General features: G+C 44.6%; 1 protein-coding gene across 8 annotated transcripts in view; it reads right to left on the bottom strand.

Annotated features, from left to right (window-relative positions):
* Window positions 1-10150: 10150 nt before the first annotated feature.
* Window positions 10151-27076, bottom strand: part of ABLIM2 (actin binding LIM protein family member 2) — a 288079-nt gene continuing 271153 nt past the window's right edge. For all 8 annotated transcript variants that reach the window (XM_059721545.1, XM_019479283.2, XM_019479273.2 and 5 more), the window contains one exon: window positions 10151-11970. In XM_059721545.1, the coding sequence (XP_059577528.1) occupies window positions 11857-11970 (114 nt within the window). In that variant the 3' untranslated portion in view covers window positions 10151-11856. The remainder of the gene's footprint in view (window positions 11971-27076) is intronic.

The raw sequence follows: 27076 nt of genomic DNA, 5'->3' as shown, positions 1-27076 counted from the left end.
TGCTGTGCTGCTGTCACTTTACTAATCAAATGTAAGCTCCTAGAGTGACTGAAAGTTAGGCTTATATATGTATAACACAGAAGGAAACATCCTTAGGCCAGTGCAGTTGAATGACTATAGTCATTGCATGGACTGAAACATACCACTTTACCAAATTATAAGCTTGTGAGAATATCCTAAACGTGACATTTACAATTCATGTATAGACGGAATTCCCATTTTGATTTATAATTTCATTGTAACCTTACCTTTCTCCCAATACAGACTGATTAAACCAGTGATGCACAACTTTTTGGCCACACAAGCTGGATGAGCAGGGCGGGGTTGGTTTGCGGGCCCAATGTCTCCTGGGGCCAGTGCCTGGATAGGGCTCCATATGCCTGGATTGTGTCCTGTTTCTCCCTGGCCCTGTGCATTTGGATTAGGCTCCATGCTGCCTTGGCTCAGCTCTGCATGCCTGGATAGGTCTCTGTACCACCTCAGCTCAGCTCTGTGTGTCCAGATAAGGCCCTGTGCTGCTTTGGCCCTGTGTGCTTGATCTAGCAGCTGGGCCATCCTATACAGCCCTCATGGCTCCCTATAGATCCAGAAATTTGGAAGCAGGGGAGTGGCAATTAATGCTGCCACCACTCCCCCTCTTCTAAATTTTTGGACCAGTGGGGAGCCCTGCTGGCTGGATGACCTGGGTTGAGCACCCCTGGATTAAACTATTACATTTGTTTTATAGAATCTAGGAAAAAAGCACAAGTTACCTTCTATTAGGTATGATTCACGAAATCAGTCCAATTTAAGGTATGATTTTGTTCCCACTAAAGTCAATAGTAAAACTCTAATTTAAATGGGAAGAACATCTAATTTTAGTTCTGTTTGGTTCTAGTCTAATTTATTTTAATCCATATTGTTCTACAAAATCCCTTACCTTTTATCTAACTTCCTTTATGGCATCAAATGTGTTTCCATTTTTGCCTGGTGCATTTTAAAATAGACTACCCAGAAAGCACTGCAATAAATGAACGATACTAATAAAAAAGACTGTTTAATAAGGCAAACTGTTAAACTTTACTAAAATCCATATGGTTAGGCAAGTTAGGGAGTGCACAGGGCTGTTGGGGAAACAGCCTGGACCCCATCACTGGAAATGGACCCCACTTAGGGTAGTGGTCCCAGGCTCTTTTGGGGCAGGAGCATGGTGGAGGGAGCAAGGGTTGTCAGGTGCTGGGTGACCCCCTGCTTGTGGTGGGTAGGTGGTGGTGCCTGTAACAGTAAACACTTGTCCGTTGTTAAGTGTGCATTTATGGGGGCGGGGGGAAGGAAAGAGCCATTGCACAATAGGCACATAATGGAACAGGATGCCTGTCAGGGTCCCCTTGCAGGAAAGTGAAACTGATACAGAGGCTTTTTGCTTCCCCACCCATAGGCAATAGGTCAGGGGTAGGCAACCCTTCGCATGGGTGCCAGAGCATGGTACACAAAGGCATTTTGCTTGGCATGCATGCCTCGGGGTGGACAGCAGGGAAGAGGTTGGGGCTGTGCTGCCACAACAAGGATTGGGTCCCTTGTAGCTCCCCCACCACCTGCCCCTGGCACACCAACATTTTACAAGTCCAGGTTGCGGGTGTTTTTGATACTCTGCCTAAAAATGCTGCTGATTCCTGCACTAGATCTTTGGGCAGTAGAGTCCTGCCTGCATCCCAGAACAGCCCCATTGCCCAGCATACATTTGAGGGGGGGAAAAAAGGAAGGAGCAGTGTAGTCTGGGATCTCTGGAGGAGTGACCAGACACTATGCACAAACAGCCCTGCATCTACACTGAACCCGTTCAAGGTGGACCAGCTCAAATTAGTACTTGATTTTTCCAGTGTGTTTTTGAAATGTTCCAGTGACCTGCATGCCTAGACTCTTGGGGTTTAAAGTGTAATTAGAATGGTCTAAGCATTACATCTGTCCAAACCCTAAGGGTGAAAAGACTGGGACTGCTTTCTTTAGGAGATGAATAACAGGATGTGATAAATAAGTAGATGAAAATAAATGATACTGGAGAAAGTGGACCAGGAACTTATGTATAATAAGACAAGAATGCAAGGGAATTAAATGAAAGTAAAACATTGGATGCTGAAAAACAATAAAGGAAGGAAGGAACTGATTTCTCACACACTGTGTTTTGCCACAGTTAGTCATTGCGGCTTAGAACTTTACAAGATGAAAGCAGAGAGTGGGTATTTGTGTTGGTATCAAGGATAGACTTACCATAACCAGTGAAAACAAATGAAAATATAAGTTGCAAAAGTGATGTTAAACCTCATGCTTTGGGACTTATATCAATTTTTAACCTTTGGAGATTAGGATGAGACCAGCAGGGAGGGGGAAGTTTATTCTATTTTAAGCTTCTGTTGGTTCCTTAGATCAGTGGTTCTCAACACTTTTTTGTACCATGACCCATTTGTAATCATCAGTGACCAGTCCTGGCCCAGTGCCCCTCACTCCCAACCTGTTGCCCCCAGGCCTCAGCCTCCCAGTGTGTGGGGCAGGGAGTGGATGTTTGGGGCAGGGTGAGGACTGTCTGGGGCAGGGGGGACCCTAAGCAGCACCTTGCAGGCTGGAACTCTGCCAGCCTGCAAGGGAGAAGCTATGGTTTCCCACTTTTTTTTCTTTGAAGGAGAATCCATTTTTAATGTTTGTTTGCAGCCTTTTCATATATTCTTGCAACCCACTTTTGAGTTGCAATCCATGGGTTGAGAAATGCTGCCTTAAACCTCATTCTATAGTAGCTGTTGGGCTGGGTAGACATTGGGTCTGAGCCAATAGAGAAATTCCTGTGAAAACTTCTGTGTAGCTGACCTGCCTGAGGTATTGTGCAACATTCTCATTTAAGAGCAAAAAAGAATGAAACCTGCCAAAGTAACACATAATATTCAATTTGTCTAACTGAGAAATGGTTATAAATGTCAGAGCACAAGGAGTCAAAGTAAAAATGGTTTAAGGGAATAAAATATTTAATACATACATACACACAGTAAAAGCTGTGTTAACCGACATTTTACTAACTGGAATACTTTATTAACCAGAATTTAATAGATCTGCATGGGGGAGGCTGCCACTGCAGGCTGGGGCTGAGGCAGCGCCGGGCTCTTCCCCGCAGGGGTGGCCACGCTTCTGGTGGGCAGCGGTGCCACTGGGCACTGGGACTGGCCCGCTTCACTGTCAGGCCTGCCCAACAGCAGGACACACATGGCCCCATGCCACACTGTGCCACTTTTGAAGCAGTGGCAGTGAGGTGCAGCAGCAGGGAGCAGAGCCCAACCCCACAGATAAAAGAAAATCGATTGAAAGAAACTTACCTGCCTGCTGGACCGGCTGCAATCCTGGCTGCTCAGGGTATAACTCTCATATAACCAGAATTTTTAGATAACCAGCACCCCCCCCCACCACACACACACCTTACCCCACTCGTGCTGGATAACAAAACTTTTACTGTACATATATACACACACATGCGCTAGCGAATTGCCCATAAAGAATGGGGGGGGGGGGGGCAGAGTACTGCCACCCAGCGCTGCACGCCACCCCCCCTCCACATTGAGCCCTGCGCCACCCTGCGCTCCACATCTGGCCCTGTGCCATCCCCTCCACTCCGCATCCAGCCCCATGCCACCCTCCTCCTCCGGGAGGCAGCTGCAGCATGGGGTGGTGGGTGGCAGCACTCCGTCCCTGCCCACCCCACACGTCATCCTTGACAGGCATTCTTGATGCAGCACTGGCTGGAGCCACTCCCCACTGCCAGCCACACCCTCCAAGAGCATTACGAACAGACAGACAGACACAGACAGATGGACTAAGCCCTTTATATATAGAGATATATGCCAGATCACCTGGCATCAAAAGGAAATGAAACTTACTGCCGCTTGCAAGCATCAAGTTAAGATTTGCTGGCCTTATGTGATATGAATGTGCAGATATTTGCAACGATGAGTTTCAAGAAGTTCACATATTACTAAATGTAGGAGTTCTCTACATTTGGGTGGGAAGGTGTATAGAGCACTGAGCCACTTTGTTCTGCCCCTGAGGAGTGATGGCCTGGTTAAAAGAGAAGGTCATCTTGGTATTATGAAGAGGGGTGGAAAGAGGTGGAGGTTCTGATATGTAAAAAGTAAAGAGTTAATGATGTGCTTTAAACCTAGCAGTACTATCCTTTAAAAAATATAAAATAAAATCTCATCTTCCATTTGCTGCTGAAAATTATATTATAGGAGGACCCTGGCCAAGTTGTGTTACTGGGGTGTGGCTCAGGTACTGCTTGCTCTGTAGGCATCTGCTTCCCCCTTTGTTTCTATATCTTGCCCACCACAACTTGGTGTTACTAAAGGAAGTTCTCAAGAGGTGGTACCTGTTGCTTTGGGGTTAGCTGCAATGGTGTGGGTCCCAATGAGTAGTCTTCTTTGGGACTCTGCCTCCCCTATACCCCACCCCTTTCCTCTCGGGTGTTGTTGGTAACTGGTCTGGGTGCCTATTTCATTCATGTGTCTGGCTTCACTCATCCAGTGTACATGTCCGCAACGGAGAAAAACAAATACATAACTATAACTTAGGAGATTGTGGGTGTGCTTACTTGAGGCTTCTTGTTGGCCCACCAGTACACCTCAGTTGCTGGTCCTGAGGCAAGTGGGCTCATTCAGGCCTATCCTTCCTCTTTATATGAGTCAAGTCCAGTTGGGCTGACCTGTCTGGAGCTGAGCCCTTTGAATATCTGGGAGCCACCAGTGTGATGAACCACTGGGTGGTTCCTATCCATACCTGATGTTTGTCCACCGTGCGACAGTCAGGGTTTCTCTTGTAGAGATGATAAGCCATTGGTCCTAGTTCTGGATCTGTCATTTTGGTGGGGAAACATGGCATAGGCCACTGCCAGTATTCCCCCTCCTCTGGGTCTTTCCTTTTATCCCAGAAGTTCTGGGCTGGCCTGGGGCTTGGACTCCAGCTTTCATTCTGCCCCAGACAAGGGGCCAATGATGTATCCACTCCCTACCAGCTGCCTGTCCTACCCCAGAAACAGGAAAGCAGTGGGGGGTTCTGGCATTTCTCAGGCTCGCCGTTTTCCTGCCCATCTGGCTGTGATCCTGCTGCTTGTGGAGCACCCTGGCAGTCATCACCCTGGTAGGTACAGGGCTCAGCTAAGTCACTACTACATATATTATCTGTAAGTAATAGAATAGCTTCCCTATCATAATCAGTTGAGGAAGTGAATGGGGTGAAGTGGTATGACTTGGAAAAGCTCAGCTGTATATTCCTCATAGTGCTCATGTGAATAAGTAGAAATCATGTCTTTTGGCATCGATCGTTTACGTACACACACCCGAATCCATTGTGTTTGAAGGTTACTGGACTCCAGGTAGCATCCTACAACTCTCTTTTGCAACCCACAGCTTAGTTTCGGTCCTTGAAGCTCTCCATAATACCAGAGGTTAAAAAAAATATTACAGCAAGCCTATGGCAGGAAGTTAAGTCATTCATCCCCCTATGACACCTGAAAATGGTAGTGAGGATGTAAGCTGATTAGTGAGACTGTTGCCTTTCCACAGCCTAGTTTTGCCCTAAGAGGACTCTTCAGCCAGACTTTTTAAAATGTGAACACAGTCCTTACTCAGAAAACAAGCAAATCAGCAAATAAAAACTGATAATCCTTCTTGGAGTCACAGGACATGCCCTTTTGCTCTGGCTCCTTCCTAGAGTCAAGCTTGCAGGGTCTCCTACTCATGGACTGTTTCTTCTCCCTAGCTGGAGTTCTCTGCTCTTCCTTTGGGATTTTTAATTGCCTGCAGGTACTCCTTGGACACGTCTACATGAGATGCTTACTGCTCAGTAGCCTAATAACACTGCACAGTAGTGTGCCAGTCAAAAACCATGCTAATACACTACAGAGCAGTATTGTTAAGCTACTGTGAAGTAAGCATCACAAAAAACACTGTGCATTGGTGCTACTGTGCAATCACTGTAGCTACTGCACATTTAGTTAGTACTTCATTAAACAAGTACTACACTAAATGTGTAACTTCTGAGCATTAATGAACATGTAGATGCACCTCTTGAGTTGCTAATCGCCTGCAGCTGGGGCTCTAGCATAGGCTGTCTGCACGCTCTTAAAAGGGCAGACTGCCCTGTGACAGAGAGGTTTGTCTGACTTCTTATATGGTGCTCCAGTATGCCTCATTGTTTCCAAGCAGAGCACAAAATGTCACAGTATCCATTTACCCTAAAAACCTTTATGGTAAAATAAACTGGCTCTAGCATGGCATACATGAGATGATGGTCCATCTGAGATATATAATTTAAATCTAAAGTTTAAAGTGATGAGTCACTGATCCAGCTCCCTCTGGAATTCAACCACTGGCTTCAGTACTAGCAGCACAGCATTAAAACCAGAAGGATGGACAGCACAGAATGGTCTGCACACCAAGTCTTCTGGTGATCTTCTAGACTATCCTGATCCCTGTGTGGGCACTGAGAAACAGAGAAGGGCAGAAAGGTCCACCAAACTGAACCTTATTCAAGGAAGATGTAAACAATCAACCACCTCCTTGGCTACTGCCTATACACCAAAGAGGTGTGGAGGAGGGTAAGACTGCTCCTCTGGATGGTGACAGGTGAAAATACCATGGCCAGAGAGGTGGCACTGTCTGGGCACCTGACCAGACAACAGGCAACCCCATCAACCCACTTCAACCAGTTCATTTCTTGCATCAGGAGCACCCTATGGAAGACTAATAATGTACTCAGGTATAGGCACACAAACCTCTCAGTTGAGGACTGTGTAAAAATGGGACTGAGTGAGCTGCAGGCATACTACCAAAAGACGGTAGAAGACGGTTTTGAGGAGATGTCAGAAATGATTTGGAAGAGAAGTGACTGGCACAGACTGTTCAGCTAGGGACAGACATTACACATAAACTGGTTTAAGTGATCAGAAACTGGTTTAAACCTGTAACAGAACATAAGTTCAGTGCACACAAACCAGTTTCAAAATGGCTAAAACTGGTTTAAGATAAACCTGGTTGAATGTAGTATCAGACTTAATTGATTTGGGTCAAACCACTTTATGTCTGTCCCAGACCCCTTAACTTAAAACCAGAGTTCCCCAACATCCCAGATGCTTTGCAGCCCTGGGCTGGGCTGGGCTGTCTGCTCCAGAGAACAGGGCTGGCCCCGCCTCTCTCCTCCCTAGCCAGAGCTCCAGGGAGAGTCCAGGCACAGCAGGGTCTGCCTGGCTTCCCCCTGCCCCACCCCATTCACCACTCGCTGCTCAAGCAGACCCCAGACCCACAGACCCTAGGCAGGTAGTATGCTAGCTAATGCTGAGGGGTGTGCGTGTATGCGTGTCTCCAATTTCACTGGGACAGGACAAAGTGAGACAGGACAGTGTCTGCTTAGGGCTTTTTGGAGCTAATCAATAGATCAGCTGGTAATGTCCCTCAGTTCCTTCCTTGGAAAATGCTGTTTAAGAAGTGGTTGAACTAATGAGAGAAGCTTTTGTTTTCTTGATGGGCTGCTAAATGCTGTGTTATCAGCTCCATCCTGGCTCCCTTGCCTGTCAGATTTGCTGCAGACAGTATGAAGAAGCAGGGAGAGGGAGATTGAAAAGCTCTGTATCATCAACAGATGCATGCACTGAACACCTGCCTTTGCCTCAGAGTGCTAGAGGGAGGCTGGGGTCTGGCAATAGTCCCGAGCCTTGAGCACTGAGCTACGAAAACCCTGGGACTGTGCAGGCAGAGTGGGGGTTTATACCCTTCCCTAATCAGAGCATCCTGATGGGGCCTGGCCATGCCCCACCTCAGCTCAGCACTATGGAAGGGAAGGGGGAGCTGCTCTAGTGCCCCCCAGCTTCTAGCCTGAGTCACTGCAAGCATGTGCCTGCATTTCCTTAGTCCAGAGGGAATGTCTGTACACTTGCAAACCGGTTCAACCTAGGCAGGTTAGACTAACCTGCAAAGACTGAATCAATTCAGACTCAGGCTTTTGTAATGTCTGTCTCTAGGCTCTAAGAACAACTCCCCCAAGGAAGATAGCAGTGATGATAACAATGATGAGGAAGAAGACAGAGACAGCAAAGAAGAAGGGATAAGTGAGAAGAACAATGGAAAAGAAAAAGACAATGACAATGATGACACAGAATAAAGACACAGGCTAAGGATTAAGGAGTGGAACGGGGGAGGGGTGCGGGGGAGGAAAAGGGTAGGGAAGATAGATGGAAGAGAGGCAGGCCAGCACAATTGTAATGGATAAGGAGATGCAGACAGGAGTGTGGGTGTGATTATTGTGATAGGAATCTGAGGTTGTAACAGTGTATGTGTGCTATGGCCTGTCAAGTAAACCAGACCAGCCACTACACACAAAGACACATGCACACACACACATGCACACACGTTTGTTTATTTATTCCTTTGCAAGAAAAAAATAAAAATCCTGATCTCAGTGTAGTCCCTACTCTGGGGTGCCCGTTCTGGTTTTCCTGGTATCCATGACATGGAAGCTTGGTTTCCTCTTGACTCCAACTCAGCTTCTGACCCTGTCCCATTTCTGACTCTGGCCCTGGCATGAACTATGGCCACCCGGCCCCAGTGTGATCTGTGACACCTGATTTTGGCTTCCTTACTTGGCTTGCCCCTGTTGCCTGTCCCAGCCCCCAGTCATTCCCCCATTTATGGCAGCCATCTTGAAGCCTCTCCCCTGCCTCTTCCCCTGGCCTCCTGCAGTCTTGGGACCCTGCTTCTCCCTGTATTTCCTCCCTGTGCCATTTCTGCCAACCCACAGCTTCAGCCACCCCTCCTCCTATCACTCCCCTTCCCCACAACCTTTGGCCTCACCCCCCTCCCACTGACTTATTCCCCCCGTCCCTTTGCTCCAGCACTGAGCCAGAACCACAGCTATAGGGCTGGGCTGGGACTGTGCTCTATGCTCCAGGCTGCAGCGGGGACAAACACAGCCTCCCAGCACTGGATCAAGGGTGAGTGGTGTGGTGGAGGGGGAGACAGGGGAAAAGGAGCAAAGGGGGAGATGGGGGAGGGAGGGATAGAAGGCTTGTGGCTGGTGGGGAAGAGGCAGTGAATGCAGGCTGCAGTTGTGGCTGTGGCTCTGACACCAAGCTGGGCCTGGAGCCAGAGCCAGAGCCAGACCAGCTGCCTGCCCCCCGCCCCACTGCCTAGTATTTGATTCCAAAGTGCTAAATGGGGAAACAAACCTTGCCTTAGAATTGAGTAAATACAGTATGCCAATGTTTTAAGCCTCTTACATGCTGCCACAATGATGTTAAATGGCCTTGGTATAATTGAGAATCAGATTCCACGTGTAAATAAATAACCATGTAAGAGCAAAATATAGGCAACATAATGTGAAGACAGATTTTCAGTCCAGACAAAGCCACCAATATGTACCATCTGAAAGCAGAGAACAGCTCATCAAGTTCGGCTGCGTTCGTGCTGAGCACACAATCACTGAAATTTCACACTTTCAAAAAAAGAGCCTCAAGAGGCAAGGATCTGGCCTGAGTACAGAAAGGTTTTCAAATGTCAAAAACATTTTGGTTATGATTGTGAAAGAATCATTACAAATGGAGAGCTTAACCATCCAGCACACAGAATATCTGTGTGTACTGAGTTGTGTGGCCTGCTGGAACAATGGAAATGTATCAATGTCATGACAGGGCAATACAACGGAATAGCTTATATTATTTACTCTAGGTGAACATTCCCCTGGGAGGCTCCCGCACTATTAAAGTACCACTCAATACCTATTTTAAGAGCATCACAGGGCTTGGTGATCTTTCTGAAGAGTGGTGAATTTTGCCTAGTGCATCAAATTCTGCTCCTAGGTACAAATCTGTAGTTTCTATTGACTTAAGCAGGAACAACATGTCCACAACCAAAGGCAAAATTCAGTTCTGTGTTGAATATTAGGGGGTATCATCTCTCCTTAGATGTGGACATAAAAGCCAGTAGGTTTAATGGGAGCTAAATATCAGTATCATGGAAAGATCATACCCACAGCAACACATCAACCTGAAATTGTGTGTGTGAAAATGATTAGTACAGGTTTTGTTTTTATGTTTTCCTTTTAATTATTTTTCTAAACATTTGTATTATCAGACAAAACATTTAGATCATGAGAAAATATTTATTTCCAACAGCATGGATTATCAATGTTAATTGGAAGAAGGCATGTTCAACGTTACAATTTCTCAACGCTGGACCAGTTGAACTAGTATGTAGCAGTGCATATATTAACCAGTTACTTTAAAGAAATGCAAAAAGACAAAGTGATGAGAGGGTGAGTACAAACATTCAAGGCAGTAAAAATGCAGAACACTGACATATGGTTGAAAAATGTACTTTTTTGTAATTCTCTTTTAGTATCACATAAAACTAGCAATTCACTTTAATACATTCTTCATTATCAACCATACTTGAACTACATGAATGTATTAAATTTAATATTATCTTTCAGCAAGAAGAGATCTTAAGGTCTAATGTTCATCTCAAATACTTAGATTTTGTTAACTTTGCCTGTTAAAGATAAAGTTGAAAGGTACTGCACCAATATTATATAGTTTTTTATTTGATTTGTACAGAAACATGCAGATATTAATGCATGAGGGCTTTTATAAAAGTTATATTTGGTTACAATTTTATATATTATTGATAGAGCACACTAAGCATTTTTTGTTACATTTTATGCTGAAATGTTAATCCACAGCTACCTAAATGCCATCATATTTTATAAGGCTTAAAAGATTAAGCCAAGGAGTGGAGGAAATAATTATGCCTTTACCCTAGAACATAGTTACAAACTGATAGTAAGTTATAGGCAGACATATCCATATAGAATTAAGATTGCATGGTTTTTGTATCAGCATGAAATGTAAAAAAAAAATAGGGAAAATACAGGTGACTGGCACAATATACCTTTGAACCAGTTTTGTATAAGGCTTTTGTTTTCCTGATGAATGGGACATTAACTTTTTAGACAGTTTCTTTATACATATTTAATCATGGCTGTATTACATCACAATCTATTTTTAATAAAATAAAAACTCTGGTGTTGTCTTTAAAGATAGTGAATTTCAATTTAGGGCATGTCCACCCTGCCCTGCTAGCACGGCCAAGAAGCAGGCTCCCACTCACTGTGCAGTAAGGACTGGAAATGCAGTGTAGCCAGTTTAGCAGAGCATGAACCCAGAACCATCCTCAAGCGCGCTGTCTTGGGCATGCTTCTTGGAGTGCGCTCAGGGTGCCGAGCATACGACGTGGCCATTTAAAGAATAGCTTGCAGCTAGTGTATAAGAGCTAGATTTAAGGTGCTTTCATTGTTTTGCTTCCATTCCTATAAAGTATCACACAAAACATTGCAGTATTTACTTGCTGACATGCTTTTCTTTGGCCTTTACCACATTTTTAATGCTTTCCCCCCTGTAAGAACTCAATGTTCATTCATTCACTGGATTTTTGTAAAATTCAGTGAAACAAAATGCTAGATGGATTTCTTTCACCTCGGTGACATGTCCTTCTATTCCCATCTGAAATTTCTTTGCATCAAACAATAACTGCAAGCAACAATTAATTTAAAGCTAGATTGTTATACGTTGTAAACTGCCTAGGACCAGGAGTTACTGACAGAACCAGCTGGTCATGCAAGATTAGCAAAGTATCCCTATTCCAATGCATTGCCGTATAATCTTTTTCATTTGTTCCCCCCCCCCACACACACTAAACACAACAAAGCTGGACGATGGTTCAACAGCAAGTGCATATGATAGTTCTGGCAAGACTATTTGTGTTTTGAGTAAGCATGTATTTTGTCTGAGAGAGGTTAGAAAAGCAAAGCTTTTTTCTTTAGGTCATTCCGCTTCCAAAGTGCCAGACGATCAAATTCTTCAATGCTCATTTTGAAGACTTCCTGGAACTCTTCAGGGGACAAGTGCCTCTTGAAAATGAAAATACAAAGGCATTGTAAGTGCTTCCATAAACAAGTATCTTTCTCTCTCTTCTGTTTTTTAACCCACACTACAGTATAATGCATTAGGGTTTATATTCAAATTCCCAATATGGTTCTGGAAAAGAATCTAAACCAAATAAAGTAAGAGCACCTGAGAAATGAGCTTATTGATAGCAATGGCTTATTTGTACAAAAAGAGAACATTTTCAATAAAGAAGCTCCAGTCTTTGGGAAGGAGATATTGTTCCTCACACATAATACCTGCTGTCAGAACACACCAGGACCAATTTAAGCCATTCTGAAACTGAAAGACTGATAAGAATGTAATTTCGGAGGTGGATTTGTTTCTTTTTGATATTTAATGAGTCCAGTAGACATCATGATAGCAGCCTCATAACAAAGGAGAGATCATGCTGCTAAAGCTCTTACATGCAAAATGTGCTTATCAGTAGGCATAACATTATATCACAGTGATATACTAGATAATGTTAATTTGAAATGGCAGGAACTGTGATTTTATTTGATGTTCTAGATTATTCAGTATAACTTGAGAGAGAAAGTGAAAAAGAGAGTTATAAAAATAAAGACCTCTCATTGGAGTAGGATAAGCGATCTATATGATAAAATTATGCCTAATACCTAATAATTATATTCACAGAAAAGACTGTGAAGAATAAATACATTTTATAAAATGATAAATGCACCTGATTATTTTAATTATCCATTAACTAACATGGGCTAATCTCCCACAAAGCACTTTACAATTATCCAGCAGGGTTCACAGCTTCAGTTAGGCAGAGACTATACCATCTAAAACTGATATAATCAAGTGAATCCTCAAAAATGACAAATTGCCTGTTTCAAAAAAGACTTCGTTTGAGTAACCAAGTGGAGCTCAATTTTCACAGATTCGGTGCCCGTGAGTTCCACCGGGGTTAGTTCAAGCTTAGGGGCTCAGCAGCTCTGCAAATCAGTCCTACGGTACTGAGCTGCCAAAAACAAAGGTTTTCAAAACCAGAAGCCTTTCAAGGTCAAAGAGTCAAAGGCTGGATAGAATCCAAGTATGCTATTTTTCATGTTCTGATTACCCTCCAGACCAGGGGCTGGCATCCCAGAGCCCATGAAACCATTTGATCTGGCCTGCAAACGTGGCTTTAGTGGCAGGGGGTCAGCAATGGTCACTTCCTTGTGCTGCCACAGGAATAAGCAGAGGAGATGGTAGCTTTGCCCGTGCTGCCGTAGGAAGAAGTGGCAGCAGTGGGCACTTCCCCTATGCTGCCATGGGGAGAAGCAGCAACAGTGGATGGGTCCTAGCAGCTGCTTGTCTGCTTGCCTATCTGCCCTGACCTGAACTGGGTCATTCAGCCTAAAGAGGTTGCTGACTGCTGCTCTAGACCCTCACAAAATGCTGTTGTAGCTGCTTTCTCCTGTTGAAGAAGCTGGGCCACTGTGCTGGGACGAATGTAAGATTCTTGAGGCAGGGAGACAGTGTGTGTACAACAAGTAGAACAGTATAGCTTAGCGGTTAGGCACTCAGTTGAGAGGGGACTCTTGGGATCCAGTTCCCAGACTGGTAAACATTTTAGGTTGTCCCAGGAACAAAACAGAAGCACATCCAGGTTCAGCAAGAAGGACCCAGACCTTTCCTTCTCAGACAAGTGTCCTCAACACTAGCCATAGCACCAGGGTTCCCTCTTTCTGACTGCATGGATCTTACATTCCTTTCAGCAAAGAGGCACAGCTCCAGCAGTGGAGGTGGAAGGTACCCTTTTCTCCTACCCATCCTAACCTGTAATCAGGTGTTTAGGGCAATCTCCTGGGAATGTTTGTGCACTTACATTAGATAACCACTGGATTAAAAAATTAAATCCCTTTTAGGAGCAGAGACGGGAACTCAACCCACGCTCAGCCACATGTCCTAACCTGTAGTATATGGAATCAGGCTCTCAATTGTTTGCTTTCTTCCTCCTGACTTTCAGCTTTGTTTCTCCTGCACCCAGCTCTGGGTGCAACTCCCTGCCTTCCTACAGCCCCATCCCATCTGTCTGGTCACACACCCTGCCCATGCAAGTCCTGGCCGGTCCTCACAAAGACCCCAGGATCACTAGGCAGTGACAGCATGGGGCTGGGACCTGGGGCAGAGCCACAATCTGCTCCCTGCCTATGGAACCAGAGCCTGTTGCAAGGCTGTGTGGGAAGCAGATCACAGCTGTGCCCCCAGGCCCTGTTCCCATGCTGTCACTGCCTTGCAATCCCAGCCCTGGCCCCACCTGCCCACCCATCCTGCTCCCAGATGCCACTTCCCACCTGCCCGTGGCCCCATTCCCAGCCACCTGGCCCACCACAGAGCAGATTTAGTTAGGGAATTTTGGTGAGCTGTTGCAAAGGGTGGGGGGTAGGGAGAGAGGGGTGCTGATCCAACTCACAATAGTTTACTAAAACTCCCTATATGGCCCACAGGCCCAAATAATTGCCCACCCCTGCTTTAGCTATTCTCTTGGTACCTGCCCCTGTGGTTCATGCCTTCTAATTTTCTTAGACAGTTTAAAGTACAGACATTTTCATCACTTCCCTTATGAGGGACAACATCTGAAACCACACCCAAAGCCCCCAAAGACGAAATGAAACAAGATACCTTTTGCTCATCCAAATACATTTTTTTTTCATGGCTATATTTGTAAAACATGTCTTTGACTCAGTAATCTGTTGAAGTTATGCTTAGAGAATTCTTTCAACACAGGACCGGATCACGATTCTAGGACAAGATTCAGATCGGGGAGAGACCGCCCTCTTTTTCCAAACTCAGAAACTGTCAGTGAAAGTTCCTCTTTCCAGTATATTGACAGATTCTTCACACTTTTACATGAAGCTGGAACGCCTTTGTTTTTGTACTTTGTATTTGTTCAGTGTTCTGAATGGTGCTTAAGTTAGCTGCTAACCGTAGCCGCATACAAAAAGGAAAGAGAAGTTCCAAATGTTGTCATTTTTTCTTCTAAATATATGTAATAGATTGCAACAGGAGTGAGATTGAAACAAAGGGCTTTTTCCTTTAGGGAATTACAAATATATCTTTACAACATTCTAAAAATTTCCAAGTACAGTGGTCCATAGAGCAGACGGCTGTATTTACTTTCAAGTATTTCCTTAGACAGTTTACACAGAGCAGATGAAATAATTTTGAAGTGAAAAATTAACCATTTACTTAAAAAAAAACCCCCAACAAAAAACCTAGCCCTGAGGGCTGGATCCAATATAGGAGCTATGTCATGCACTGCCTAACTTCTAGGTTTCTAGGGCAAAATCTGGAGTTGTCTTCTAGGTGCCTAAATGTTAGGTTCGGGCCACCCTAAAAATTTGGCATCTGGACTCCTAAGAAGGTGATCTGGAGAAACAGGATCAGGCACCTAAGCTCCCTAGGGGGTCAATGGGGAGATTTATGAGGTCCTGGATTCTCTGGACACTGACCAGGGAGCCGCCTAGGGCTGGCCAACAGAAACACTAAGCATGGGGGTGTACTGGATCTTCTCTCCCTTCAGCTTATGCACCTCTGTTCGCTTGCGAACTAGAGTGGAGATGGTTGGCATTAAACTACTGTTAATAGTACCTACTTTCTATGTGCCAGTTTTGTGGTTACAGCACGTACCCAGTGCATGGGAGGCCTGGGTTCTAGGTCATCTCAGCCACAGGAAATGTAAATCCTCCCAGAATGCCTAGCCACTAGGGTATTGGTTAGCCTTGGTAAAGGCACTCTCTGTCCCTCATATGGAAAGTGGCTGGGGCCACTGCAGGGTCATGTGGGCAGTGGATTGTGACTCTACCTCTGCCCCGTGCTATCACCACCCCATAATCCCAGCCCTGCCCACCCATCCTGCTCCTGAACACTGCTCCCCACCTGCCCAAAACCATGCACTCTGCCCACACATGTTCTGGCCCTGGCGGTGGGTGTGGGGCAGAATGGCTGGGGTGCCCCAACAGTGGGACTGGGTCTAGCCATGGCAGCAGTCATCAGGAGCTGCCACCACCAGGGATGCTGGGAAGTGAGTCTGGTGACCATGCCACCCCAGCCCTGCTGCATGCCTGGGGGTGGCAGGACCAGCCACACAGGCTATGGTTCAGACTGCCCCCCATGCCTGGGATGGCTGGGACCAACAGACCTGCTGCTGGCCAGACAAAATCCCTTGGTGGGCCAGACCTGGCCCATGGGCCATATTTTGCCACCCCTGGTCTAAAGGAATTTGGAACCATATTGTTTTACTGGCACACACAATATAAACTCATGTCAATAAACTTCTGCATACACTTTGGGCCGGATTCAGCAGCGGACACATGGCACATGTGTTCTGGACTAATCTACCTTTACTCCACAGTAAAACTCAAATGGACAGATGGGCTGCATCTAAAGGAGTGCAGATGTACAGTATGTGGAATTGCACACTGCTCGTGCAGGCGTGCCCCGCACTGCTACCTTGCAAAGCAGGGGTGGGGTTTGACCCCAGGACATCCTGGGGTCAAAAAAACCCCACACCAAAAGAAAGTGGGGCTGCACATGTGGTGGCAGTGTATGCTGCCCAAAACCAGAGCCTAGCTGGCCAGAACCATGCTCTGGCTTCTGGTCAGGCTCCCAGCTGCAGAAGTGCCATGGCACTAGCTCCCCAAGGCCCCTAGGACCCCAGGAAAGGCTGCTGGGGCCAGCCTCCCCTCCCCCACCTGAGGTAACCTGCCGTGCGCCAGAGCGTATGTGGCATGGGTGTTCCCCAGGGATAAGTAGCAGCGGCACAAGGTGTGCTGCTTCTTCTTGTCCCTGGGGAAACAAACATCCATACCTGTCTGGATGTAGCCAAGATGTGCCATATATCAGTACAAGTGGCTATGCTCTGGACATGTCCAGACAAGCACGGACATTTGTTGGTGCACTGCAGGTTACATTGGGTGGGTTAGGGCACGCTGGGGCCAGCAACCTACCTGCTCATCTGGGTGTGGCCTCTGGGGTGAAGGTACCCTTTGGAATGCGAGGAGTAACAATACACCAGTGCACCCGGCATACGTCCATTCTGCTAATTCAGGAGAATGAACGTAAAGATCATTCCTAACCTAAACTCTGTAACGCCCCCTTTCCTGTCCAACTCAGCACATTGCTCTTTATTTTTGCCCTTTGTACAAACCATTTGCCAACTTGCCACCCACAAACTAGTGCTCCTATCCATGAACGACTGGTGCCTCCCGAGACTGGGGGGGCACCATGGTGATGAGTGGCAACCACCTGCAGCCACTGGCATTACTGTTGGCAGTGGCGAGTGGGGATTGCCTGTAGCTGCCAGCAGCAGTGTCAGTGGTGGTGGGGGATAGCGAGCAGGGACCGCCCATAGATACCACCGGCTGTGGAAGGAGGAGGTGGGTGTGAGCAGTGACCGCTTGCAGAAGCCAGTGGCGGCCAATCTCAGGGGAGGCACATACTTACCCATGCATCACCTATGCTCCTATCCAAACAATTTTATGTTAGACAATGCTATCAATGTATCAAATCCAGATATGACATCACCTTCATTCCCTGCACTGGTTTTGTAATGTTATAAAAAGGCGTTACATTTATTTGGGTAGATTTTTTCTTTACGGATGCCAGCTGCTTATTTGTCACAGTTCAAGCCTATATTGTGCTGGTGAAAGGACACTGACGTGGCATGATCATGACGAGAGGCACAACAGGTGTGACCTACAAAACTCCAGTATTGCTAGAACCTAGCAAAAAAGTTGAAGACAGGGGGAGGAAGTATGATCTTACTCCAGCTTTTCAATTCAGTTGCCTAATTAAAGGGAATTTGACTTTACTGCTTCTTCACCTGCCCATTATTTCTCACAATGACTGAGAAAACACCTTCCCAGGTCCCATAGTCTGTTCCTCAGTGCCATGCTCAGGTAACGTGTTGGGAAAACACTGCCTCCTTATGTTTAAGTCTCCACTTTTGACACCAACGCAATCTTTGCTGCCCAAAGCAATGTCAGGGCTGCTCTCCACAAACACCAGGCCTTGAGTCCTAAAGAAAATATTATCCCTGAAAGATCTCACCCTAGAAAGACTTCAGACAAAGGTAACATGAATAATCATTGTGCTGGACAGTTTGATTTATTGAGGCAAAGCTAAATGGTCTAAATATGTGTAAGTGCAGCTAAATGATGATTTGAGGAAAAAATATGATAAATGTCTACAAGCATTTGAAGGGTCTAAAAAAGGGAAAAAAAGTTTAGGGAGGTTATGGCAATTATTTATTATTATTTTTCTCCGTACATATGATTACAGTTTTGCATCTTTACCATTGTTGGACTTTCTTGATCATACAGCTCTTCATTAGTGAAGCTGGGGAGAATGGGTCACAGTAAAATCTAAGAGTGTATTTTCTCATCAGTTATTTGAACATTAATTATCTTGAATAGAATTAACTCTCTGATAAGAAAGTGGTACTTGGCCTCATTAGTCAAACAAAAGTAGGAAATTAAAAATTACACAAAGGAAGAGGGGGAAATATCAACTTGTGTGTGTATATATTTTATAAGACCAAGATATGACTTTGAAATCCCTTTAGGGGAAAGCAGCTTGAAAATCCTACCAAGCTCTATTAATAGTATGTGGCTTAGCTTTCACTGAGGAAAGAATTGTCAGCCCTATAATTTATTTGTAATGTATTTGTTATTTCTGTTTACACAAAAAAATTAGTACATAGTATGCTAGGTGATGAATTTACAATGAATGAAGATATAGTATTCAGAGTGGGAGTTAGGGTGGAATAGTTTGTGTGCTGTAAATTAACATCCTAGGCTAGGGACAGACATTACACATAAACCAGTTTAAGTGATCAGAAACTGGTTTAAACCTGTAACAGAACAGATGTTCAGTGCACATAAACCGGTTTGAAAGTGGCTGAAACTGTTTGAGATAAACCTGGTTGAATGTAGTATCAGACTTAACTGATTTAGGTCAAACCAGCTTATTCAATGTCTGTCCCAGACCCCTTGCTGGTTTAAGCTAAAGCAGACTCCCCCAGCATCCCGGCATGCTCTCTGGACTGGGCGGGGTTCTCCGCTCCACAGTAGGGCTAGCCCCTCCCTTCTGCTACCTGGTTACAGCTCTGGCAGAGACTTGCAGGCACAGCAATGTCTGCCTGGTTTCCCTGTTTTCCCTCTTACCTCCCCACACCCTTTTAAACAGGGATCCCCCATCCCCTCTGCCTTACACAGACGTCTCACCATTAGCTAGCAGATCACATGCTGGCTATGATCCGTGCTGTGGCAGACAGCAGTGTTGGCTGAGGGCTTTTGGGAGCTAATCAAAGCACAGCTGGTCATGTCCCTCCATACCTTCTTTGTTTAAGAAGAGTTTGAACTAATGAGAGAGGCTGTTGTTTTCTGATGGGGTGATAAATGCTGATAACAGAGCTCATAAATGCTCTGTTATCAAGTAGGGGGGAACCCCTCCCTCATCCTGCTGGGGCCTGGCCATGCCCCCCTCAGCTCAGCCCTGTGTAAGGGGTGGGAGGGCTGCTCTTGCACCCCCTGGCTTCTAGCATGAGCTGCTGCAGGCATGTGCCTGCATTTCTGGGATGTCTGTGTAGTTACAAAGCGATTGAGCCTAGCCAGGTTAGACTAACCTGCAAAGATTGAATCAATTCAGGCACAGGCTTTTTGAATGCCTGTCCCTAGCCCTAGAGAACAGTATACCGACTTTTTTTGGAGAGATGGACTTTCATTATCAGAATTGCTGTGTCTTCATCATTTTCAATCACAAAATGATCCCTTTAAAAACCTTCAGCATGAGACTACTATTATTCTACATGTCTGCTCACCATCATTTGTTAATCTAAAAATCATAGTGGGATGATGACTGGTCTTATGTCCATCACTGATATTTTCCAGTTCAGAAAAGGAAAAATGGCATTTACTGTACACTGACAGCATTGCTGGTGCTGTACCAAGCACAGGGTCAAACAGGGGTCCTACTTCAAACAGCTACTAATTTAAGGGCTACACTGACATAAATCAATTAGGGAAAAAATTGCATAAGACACAGGAAATTTAAAGTTCAACTTGAAACTGTACACACTACAATACTCCTGACTGGTCACTGATAAAATGTGTACATAATTATTATATAAGCATGGGTGGATCCAGGACTTACTAAAGGGGAGTGCAGGACATTGCCCCTCAGACCATGGGAGGATGAAGGTAAAGGCATAGCTGGAGTCCCCAGGCTAAAAGGAGACACCAAGAAGCCATGCAGGGAGCAGGTGCAGGAAGGAGATACCATTTTGCCACTGCTGCCACTGTCCCCCACTGACCTTGGTGTGGGGAGAACCCCAGAGCTGCTCCTGCCATGCTGTAGTCGGGAGTAGTTGGTAGTGGCTGCATGGGGTGTTGGACTCACCTGGGGGACACTCAGCACCTCAGGCTCAGGAACAATGGTGGTGATACACAGGTTCCTCTTCCTAGTACTTGGTCCCTGTTCACCCATCCCCTGCAGGTGAACCGTGCTGGCTGGGAGTTGGTGCTGGAAGGAGGAACCTGTGTATTGCTGCCACTGTCTGCAGCTGAGCCCAGCTTCCACACAGCTGCTTCCTGCGCTACAGCATGGCAGGAGAGGCTCTGGGGCTCCCCCTGTGCTTGCATCAGCTAGGAGTAGCAGCAGAAGAGGGTGGGTTCCTCCTTCCAGTGCCTTCTCCCAGTCAGCAAGGGAGGGGGTGGCTCAGAGCAGGTGGAAATCTGCCAGCTGTTGCTGCTGTTTCCTGCTGAGCCTGGCAGTGGTGGGGGACAGGAATGGCCCTGGTGCTTGCCCCACACCTGGGTCAGCTGGGGATAATTAGCAGCAGAAGGTGGTGTGACCCTATCCACAAATAAATATATTTTTTTAATAACCAAGGCCTCTATGTCTAAGGGCCTGATTCTCTCTGCTAGTATTAAGCCACTGTGACTTGATTGACTTGTATAGAATTAATCCAGTCTAATTGACCTGGAAATTTACATTATAATAATCAAATAATAAGTACTGCTACTTTTTCATAACTTTGCTTTATGAAGTTTGTTTTGCCTGAATATGTTATCAGATTTCCACAGTACCACAATCTGTGTAATCTAAGAAAGGCTTCTTGTTGTTAAAAAAAACATCTAGTGCACATACAGCTATAGCCATCATTCACCTTAATTGCACTTCTTTTGAATACTGGCACTAACTACAGTTTGCTGTAAAAAAAGATGTGACTGGGCACATTATTATTATTATTATATGGTTAGCTCTCCTAACTTACACACACTTTGGAAGAAGCAGAATGTAATACCTAAGAAAAAAAAAAAAAGCTCTGATAAATCTGTAGAGCAAGGCAACCATCATAATATGAACCCTCATGCTTTCAGATAATGTTCACGTTAATGAGCATGTAGAGATATTTGCTTATGACAGTGTCTGCCACAATAAAGATAATTAACTACACGTCCGGATACTCCCTATAAAATGTTAGCTTAGAAATAAATTATGCTTTTCTCTGTAAATTAATGAGGCTTGTTTCTATTTTTCTGTGGTCTATTAAAAAGCCACTAACCAGTCTAAGTAGATTTATAATGTTTATTTAATTCAGAGAATTGGGAGTTTTTGAGAATAGCTGTGTTCTTAATGAAACCAAGTTATCTCCAAAACTAATACTTAGCAACATCACATTAATGTGCAAAAGGTATAATAAGGCAAAACCATAACTAACCCGAGGCCATATTGCCTTAAGCGGTGGCCAGGTCAGATGGCATAATCTAAATAGATTTAAGCTGTGTCAGTAATTGGATGGGAAATCTCCAGGGAAAATCCAGTGGTGCTGGTAGGTATCATACTTCTTTACAAGTCAATATTGAACCAGTGAACCAAGTAGTGTACACTACTGCATAGCTGGAGGTGATGAATTTAAGATGAGGAAAAGGCAAGGTCCTGGTCACTAGCTGTCATGAAAAATCCTACTTAATATTTTTGTTAAGTCCTGTATTCTAAGCCAATTATAACTGGACATTACATTATGTCTATCTGAATTCAAACTGCACTTATAATTGCACACACTTGATTTAAAATGTGGTATATTTTATACAGTGTGCCTTTAAGCAGTCCTTCTGCTTCACATTTTTCACAATGACTATGTATCATCTATATTCTTCCTACCAGCTCATCTCTGTCAGGAATACTTTTAACATTCCCAAACCTTTGAGAAATGCAATCCAGGTGCAAGAAGTATAGAAATTGGCTCTGGGCTACTGTCCAGGTCCAACACCAGTTGAATAAACTGGGAAAGACTGTGAGACCCTGAGTCACGTGGGACAGCAGGTATTCTTGCAAATAAGTGCTAACCAATGTGAATATAGGGTTACTCTGTCCTATAATATGCCCCTTTCATTTCTTGAATGTAAGAATATGAACCTTTTCCTAATTTTAACTATCTCATCAAGAAATAACTAATTTCCCACAAAATTTGAGGAAACCTGAATCTAACCTAAGGATGCTAACTATAATCACCTAGACATCATTTGCTTCACTCTACTGCATTTTTCACTACCTGTACTATTACCTAACTTCCTATGATTCTATGATTACTACAAGTGTTGCCTTTCTTTCCCCTTACCCTACTCTGCTGCTGTGGCTCAGCAGGCTTTCTGGAAGCTTTTTCCAAGATTAGCACATGGCTGATTATAAAACTGTGATTTGCCATGTGCCAGGCTCCCAGGGGAGTATTCAGAGTTATCATTTATGGGGTAATTAGGCTGCATACTTGATAAATATTTCAGCCTATTAAGTAATTAGGCAATTGGAAAAAAATGCTTAAGTGGTGGCACAAGGTGCTTTCTAATGAACATTAAAAGATATCACAAAATGTGTACAGGAACTCTACTGACTATGGTATGTGGCAGTGGTGACCAGCTGCTGAGCCTGACTAAGGAATTCAGAGACTGTCTAAAATAGCAGAGTGAGCCAATGCCATTCATATTATGCATACAATCTGCTACCTGAGCAAGCCTGCCCAATCAGTGGACTATTGCAGTGGCACAAGAGGGAGAAAGTACAGCTGGATTCACAATCCCATCTGACCTCAGAACCCTTTGGGCAACCTGTGATCTCCCCATGGCTCGCACAGGACCTGTTCCTCCCCCCTTGTGTGAAGTACAAGGCGTGCAATGAGAAGAAGGTTCTTGCATCCTCCCTTCTGCCCTTTGAGCCCCAGGTACCTATACAAAGAGAAGGGACTACTGGCTCTTTGCACGTACCTTGCCCTATACCTCCAGGCATCACACATCACAGAGGAGTTCTGTTTTACCAGCACTGTTACAACCTGATCTCTTGTGATAGATCCCAAAGCACAAGGAAAATAATTTACAGCAGCATGGTATATAAAGTATTTCCCCCTAATTAGGTAATTATCCAGGAAGCTAAAGATGATTTGTAATATGGTATTTAAAATATACAAATTACTTCACACACTGGAGCTATTCTGTAACATCTCTTATCTGACAATCTATCATCATATAACCAAGGCTAACTTTGGGCAACTGGTAATGCCATTCCACTATTCAACAAAATTAACTTGTTCATATTTTAAATAAATTACATAATTAGCCCCTATATGGGTTCGGTATTAAAAATGCTATGATAGCTTATGGGAAAAACACATATTCAAGATTTATTGCGATTTCTTTAACTTTAAGCAGGCAGATAAATACTAAACTATAGAAGCCACCGAAGCTCATTATCTGCTGTATCTGGGTGTCATGGCTCAGGCAAGGTTCCAGACTGACGTGTAGAGGCTCAATATCAAGTAAGTTGCATTGAGAGGTTTTGGACCCTGATCCAGAGAACCCACTGAAGTCAATAGACAATGTTTTGTTTACTTCATTGGCCTAATGCCCTTTTGCATCTTGTTTCTAAAGTAGGTTTCCTAGTTTCTTCTGTTCTTGGGGTTTAGAGTATCCACTTATTTGAATACTGCCAGCTGACACCTTGTGCACTCCCCAGGCTACTCCTAGCCAAGATGGAATCAAGCCTTTTCATATGTTATTTCATTTCAGATACATATTTTTTCATTCAGGAAGGGCTCATTTCATAAAGACTTGGAAAACTGGTGTGAACAGAAAGGGATGGATCCAGAGGGGGTGAAGTGATGCAATTACATCCCCTTTCTGACCAGGCAGCAGAAGCAGCAGCCTGGAACTTTTTAAGGTGCAAAGGTAAGCATTTCCCTCTTTCTTTCCATGCTCAGAGGCATGTCTCCTCCCTATGCCTTGCACTCCTATTCCCACCCTGCCCTTCCCTTGCCTGTCACTGCCAGTCTTTCCAGTGTTTCAAGGGTGAAGGGAGATCCTCTCCTACTCCAGCCAAGCTGAATGGTGGCTATACTCAGCTTAGGGCACTGGGTGCAGTGGCAGGTGGATGGGTTCCACCTCCCTGCCTCCTCCTCCCAGGTGACCCCTGACAATCCTGAAGTACGCATGGGGAAGGGGAACTTGCTTTCTTGCCACTGTTCTGGCCTGAGCCCAGTCCCCAGCCTGGCTAGAGTGGGACAGGAGCTCCCCTTGCTCCAGGACAGTGCAGTCAGCAAGGATACTGGCAGTGGCAGGCAGGGAGGAGATGAGGAGGGGAGGCAACATGCCTCTCAGTATGAAGGGAAAGAGGGTGGGAAAGATTACCTTCTTCAGGACTTGAAGTCCCTAGCTGCTGCCTTCAGGGGCTGGTCTTGCTGCTTTAGTTGGGGGGAGGGGGGGAGGAGGTTGGGAGCAGGGGTACAGACCCCCCTGCAGTGCTGATTGCTGCTCCAGCACTTCCCTTCATAAAATCCTAGATCTGCTTCTGTGAACAGATACCAAATGCCAGTTGCAGCCATAGCATATATAGAGGATAAGCAAGCATTAGGCAATTTTTCTGCAAGTTTAATAGCATGTGACTTCACTAAAGTTCTTGAGTTGAGCCCTCTCATGCCCTTTGTGAATTTCACTCAAGTTTGGCCCTGACCTTCCTTGGGTGGCTTTAAAAACGTCATCTGAAATTGAGGTCCTTTCTCTTTAGATCACAACACAGACAGGGTTCCAACTCCGGCCTACTTATACCCTTCTGAACTATAACAAGTAGGGCACAGACTGTCACTTCAAAAAATGACATCGACAAATGACACCGTTGTAATCGCTTACAATTTCAAGTCAAATTCCTTTCCTAGAAATGGTTGCAACCAGTTTGCTAGAACTTAAAGTGACTTCACTAAGCAAAACTTGAAGAGAAAATTTCATCCTGAAAAACAGATCCTAAGCGTGCTTTTAGGAGGCATATTCACATTTGAGTCACTATATGGATTGTGTTCAAGCAAAGGCCCACCCATGTTTAAATAGTTGATTTCTGTTTACAAGAGCAGGGTGCCAGGTAAAGCCTTGCCCAGCATTCACTTGGTCACATTCCGGCCCCCCCACCAACACACACACAATTGTTTTTTACTCTATCCTTCCAAATCCAAGAATTAGGCAGGTTCAAACATGAGCAAAATAGGTTACTCTTTTAAACTGTATTCCATGGGAAGGAATGAAGAATGTGTCCTATCTGAAGCTTTACCACATTCAAAAAGCCTAAGAAAAGCATACATGTAGATAAAAACAAATGATAAAACCAAAACAATACATTGAAAATGAGAGACCCTGCTAATCTCTGCTTGTAACACTCACAAATCACAGTCACATGTCAAGTTACACCTCATGTGCTAAGAAAAATCATAGAAAAGAAGAAAAACAATCAAGCATCTAGAAACATGCCGCAATAAAAGTGCACGAAGAGAAGTGCTTTACATTATTGTGATAGCAAATGGGCCACAAGGTCTGATACTGGCTGAAAAATAAAAACCAGGGCAATTTTTTCTGAAACCATCTCTAGGTATGTCTGTACGCAATCTCCCAGCATGGCTGAGTGCAGTGCTGAGAGAAGGACCCTGCTCATTTTGCTGCTCTGCACAGTGATAAACTCTGTGGGTGCCTCCTGCTGCCACCCTGAGCTCTCTGTCTGCAGCATGCTTGAGTTGTGCACCTGCAGGCACCCTCAGGGCAGATCACTGCCAGATTTCTGGAGGAGAAGCAGTTGCGGAAGAGGAGCAGTCATGATGACCACAGGGCATTCAATAATGGTGGGGAAGTGGTATAGATCAGGTCTGTCTAACTTTGGAGCAGCTGGGAGCCGCACACTGCATAGGCCCCCTGCCTGAATGCCCTTTAGGAATTAAAGAATATAAAGACCAGATTTTCAAAGGCATTTTGGTGCATGAAAGTGCAATCAGATAGCTTGTGGGGTTTTCAGAAGTCTCTAGAATCCTAACTTGAATTGATTTCGGTGGGAATCAGGCTCATAAGCACTTAAAGATGTCTACAAAGTGTCCACGTGCATTCTTAGGTCCCTAAATACTTTCAAAGCTGTGACTTTTCAGTTCTTATGCTACTGAAGTATGCTGCTTAATATTTTACCTGAGTTACATATACTGGGAAAGTCTATTGACATTTTTTGCTGTCAAGTTTGGGGCTATTTTTTAAATGAGTGTTTAATAATTAAAGGTTCCAGTGCATCTGTTTAATAATAAAATGTTTTAAAACTGGTTGATCCTTTAAAGCTGGTAAGAAGTAGCTTCCATGGATAAAGTTGAGTAGACAGGAAAAAAGCCTTTGGGAATGTTACAGTTAAGAAATGTATTAATTTATAAAGTCAAGATGGAATGATTTGGCCTTTGGAAACTTGAGACTATAAACTCTATAAAGCATGAATATCTGAACTGGAATGTGCATTGTCTTGCAGTTTCACTGGTATAAATTTCTTCTTTCCAATCTTACAGAGTATGGTAAAGACTAATAAACTAATTTTCTTCAAATGCTCTGGCACTGGCAACATTTTAAGGCCACATTCTGCAATCTTTACACTAATATTTTATTTGCCCAAAAAGATAAACTGGCAAGGAATCAACATAAATAAATTGACAGTGGACTCTCAAACCAAAATAAGAAGGGTTGCACTTCTTGAATTCAGTTTCTAAATTGATTTACCCAATAGGTACCATTTTCTTGTAGG

This window comes from Alligator mississippiensis, chromosome 2 (assembly GCF_030867095.1).
Source record: "Alligator mississippiensis isolate rAllMis1 chromosome 2, rAllMis1, whole genome shotgun sequence".
In the NCBI taxonomy this organism is placed as follows: Eukaryota; Metazoa; Chordata; order Crocodylia; family Alligatoridae; genus Alligator; species Alligator mississippiensis.
This window is presented reverse-complemented; position numbering and strand designations above follow the sequence as displayed.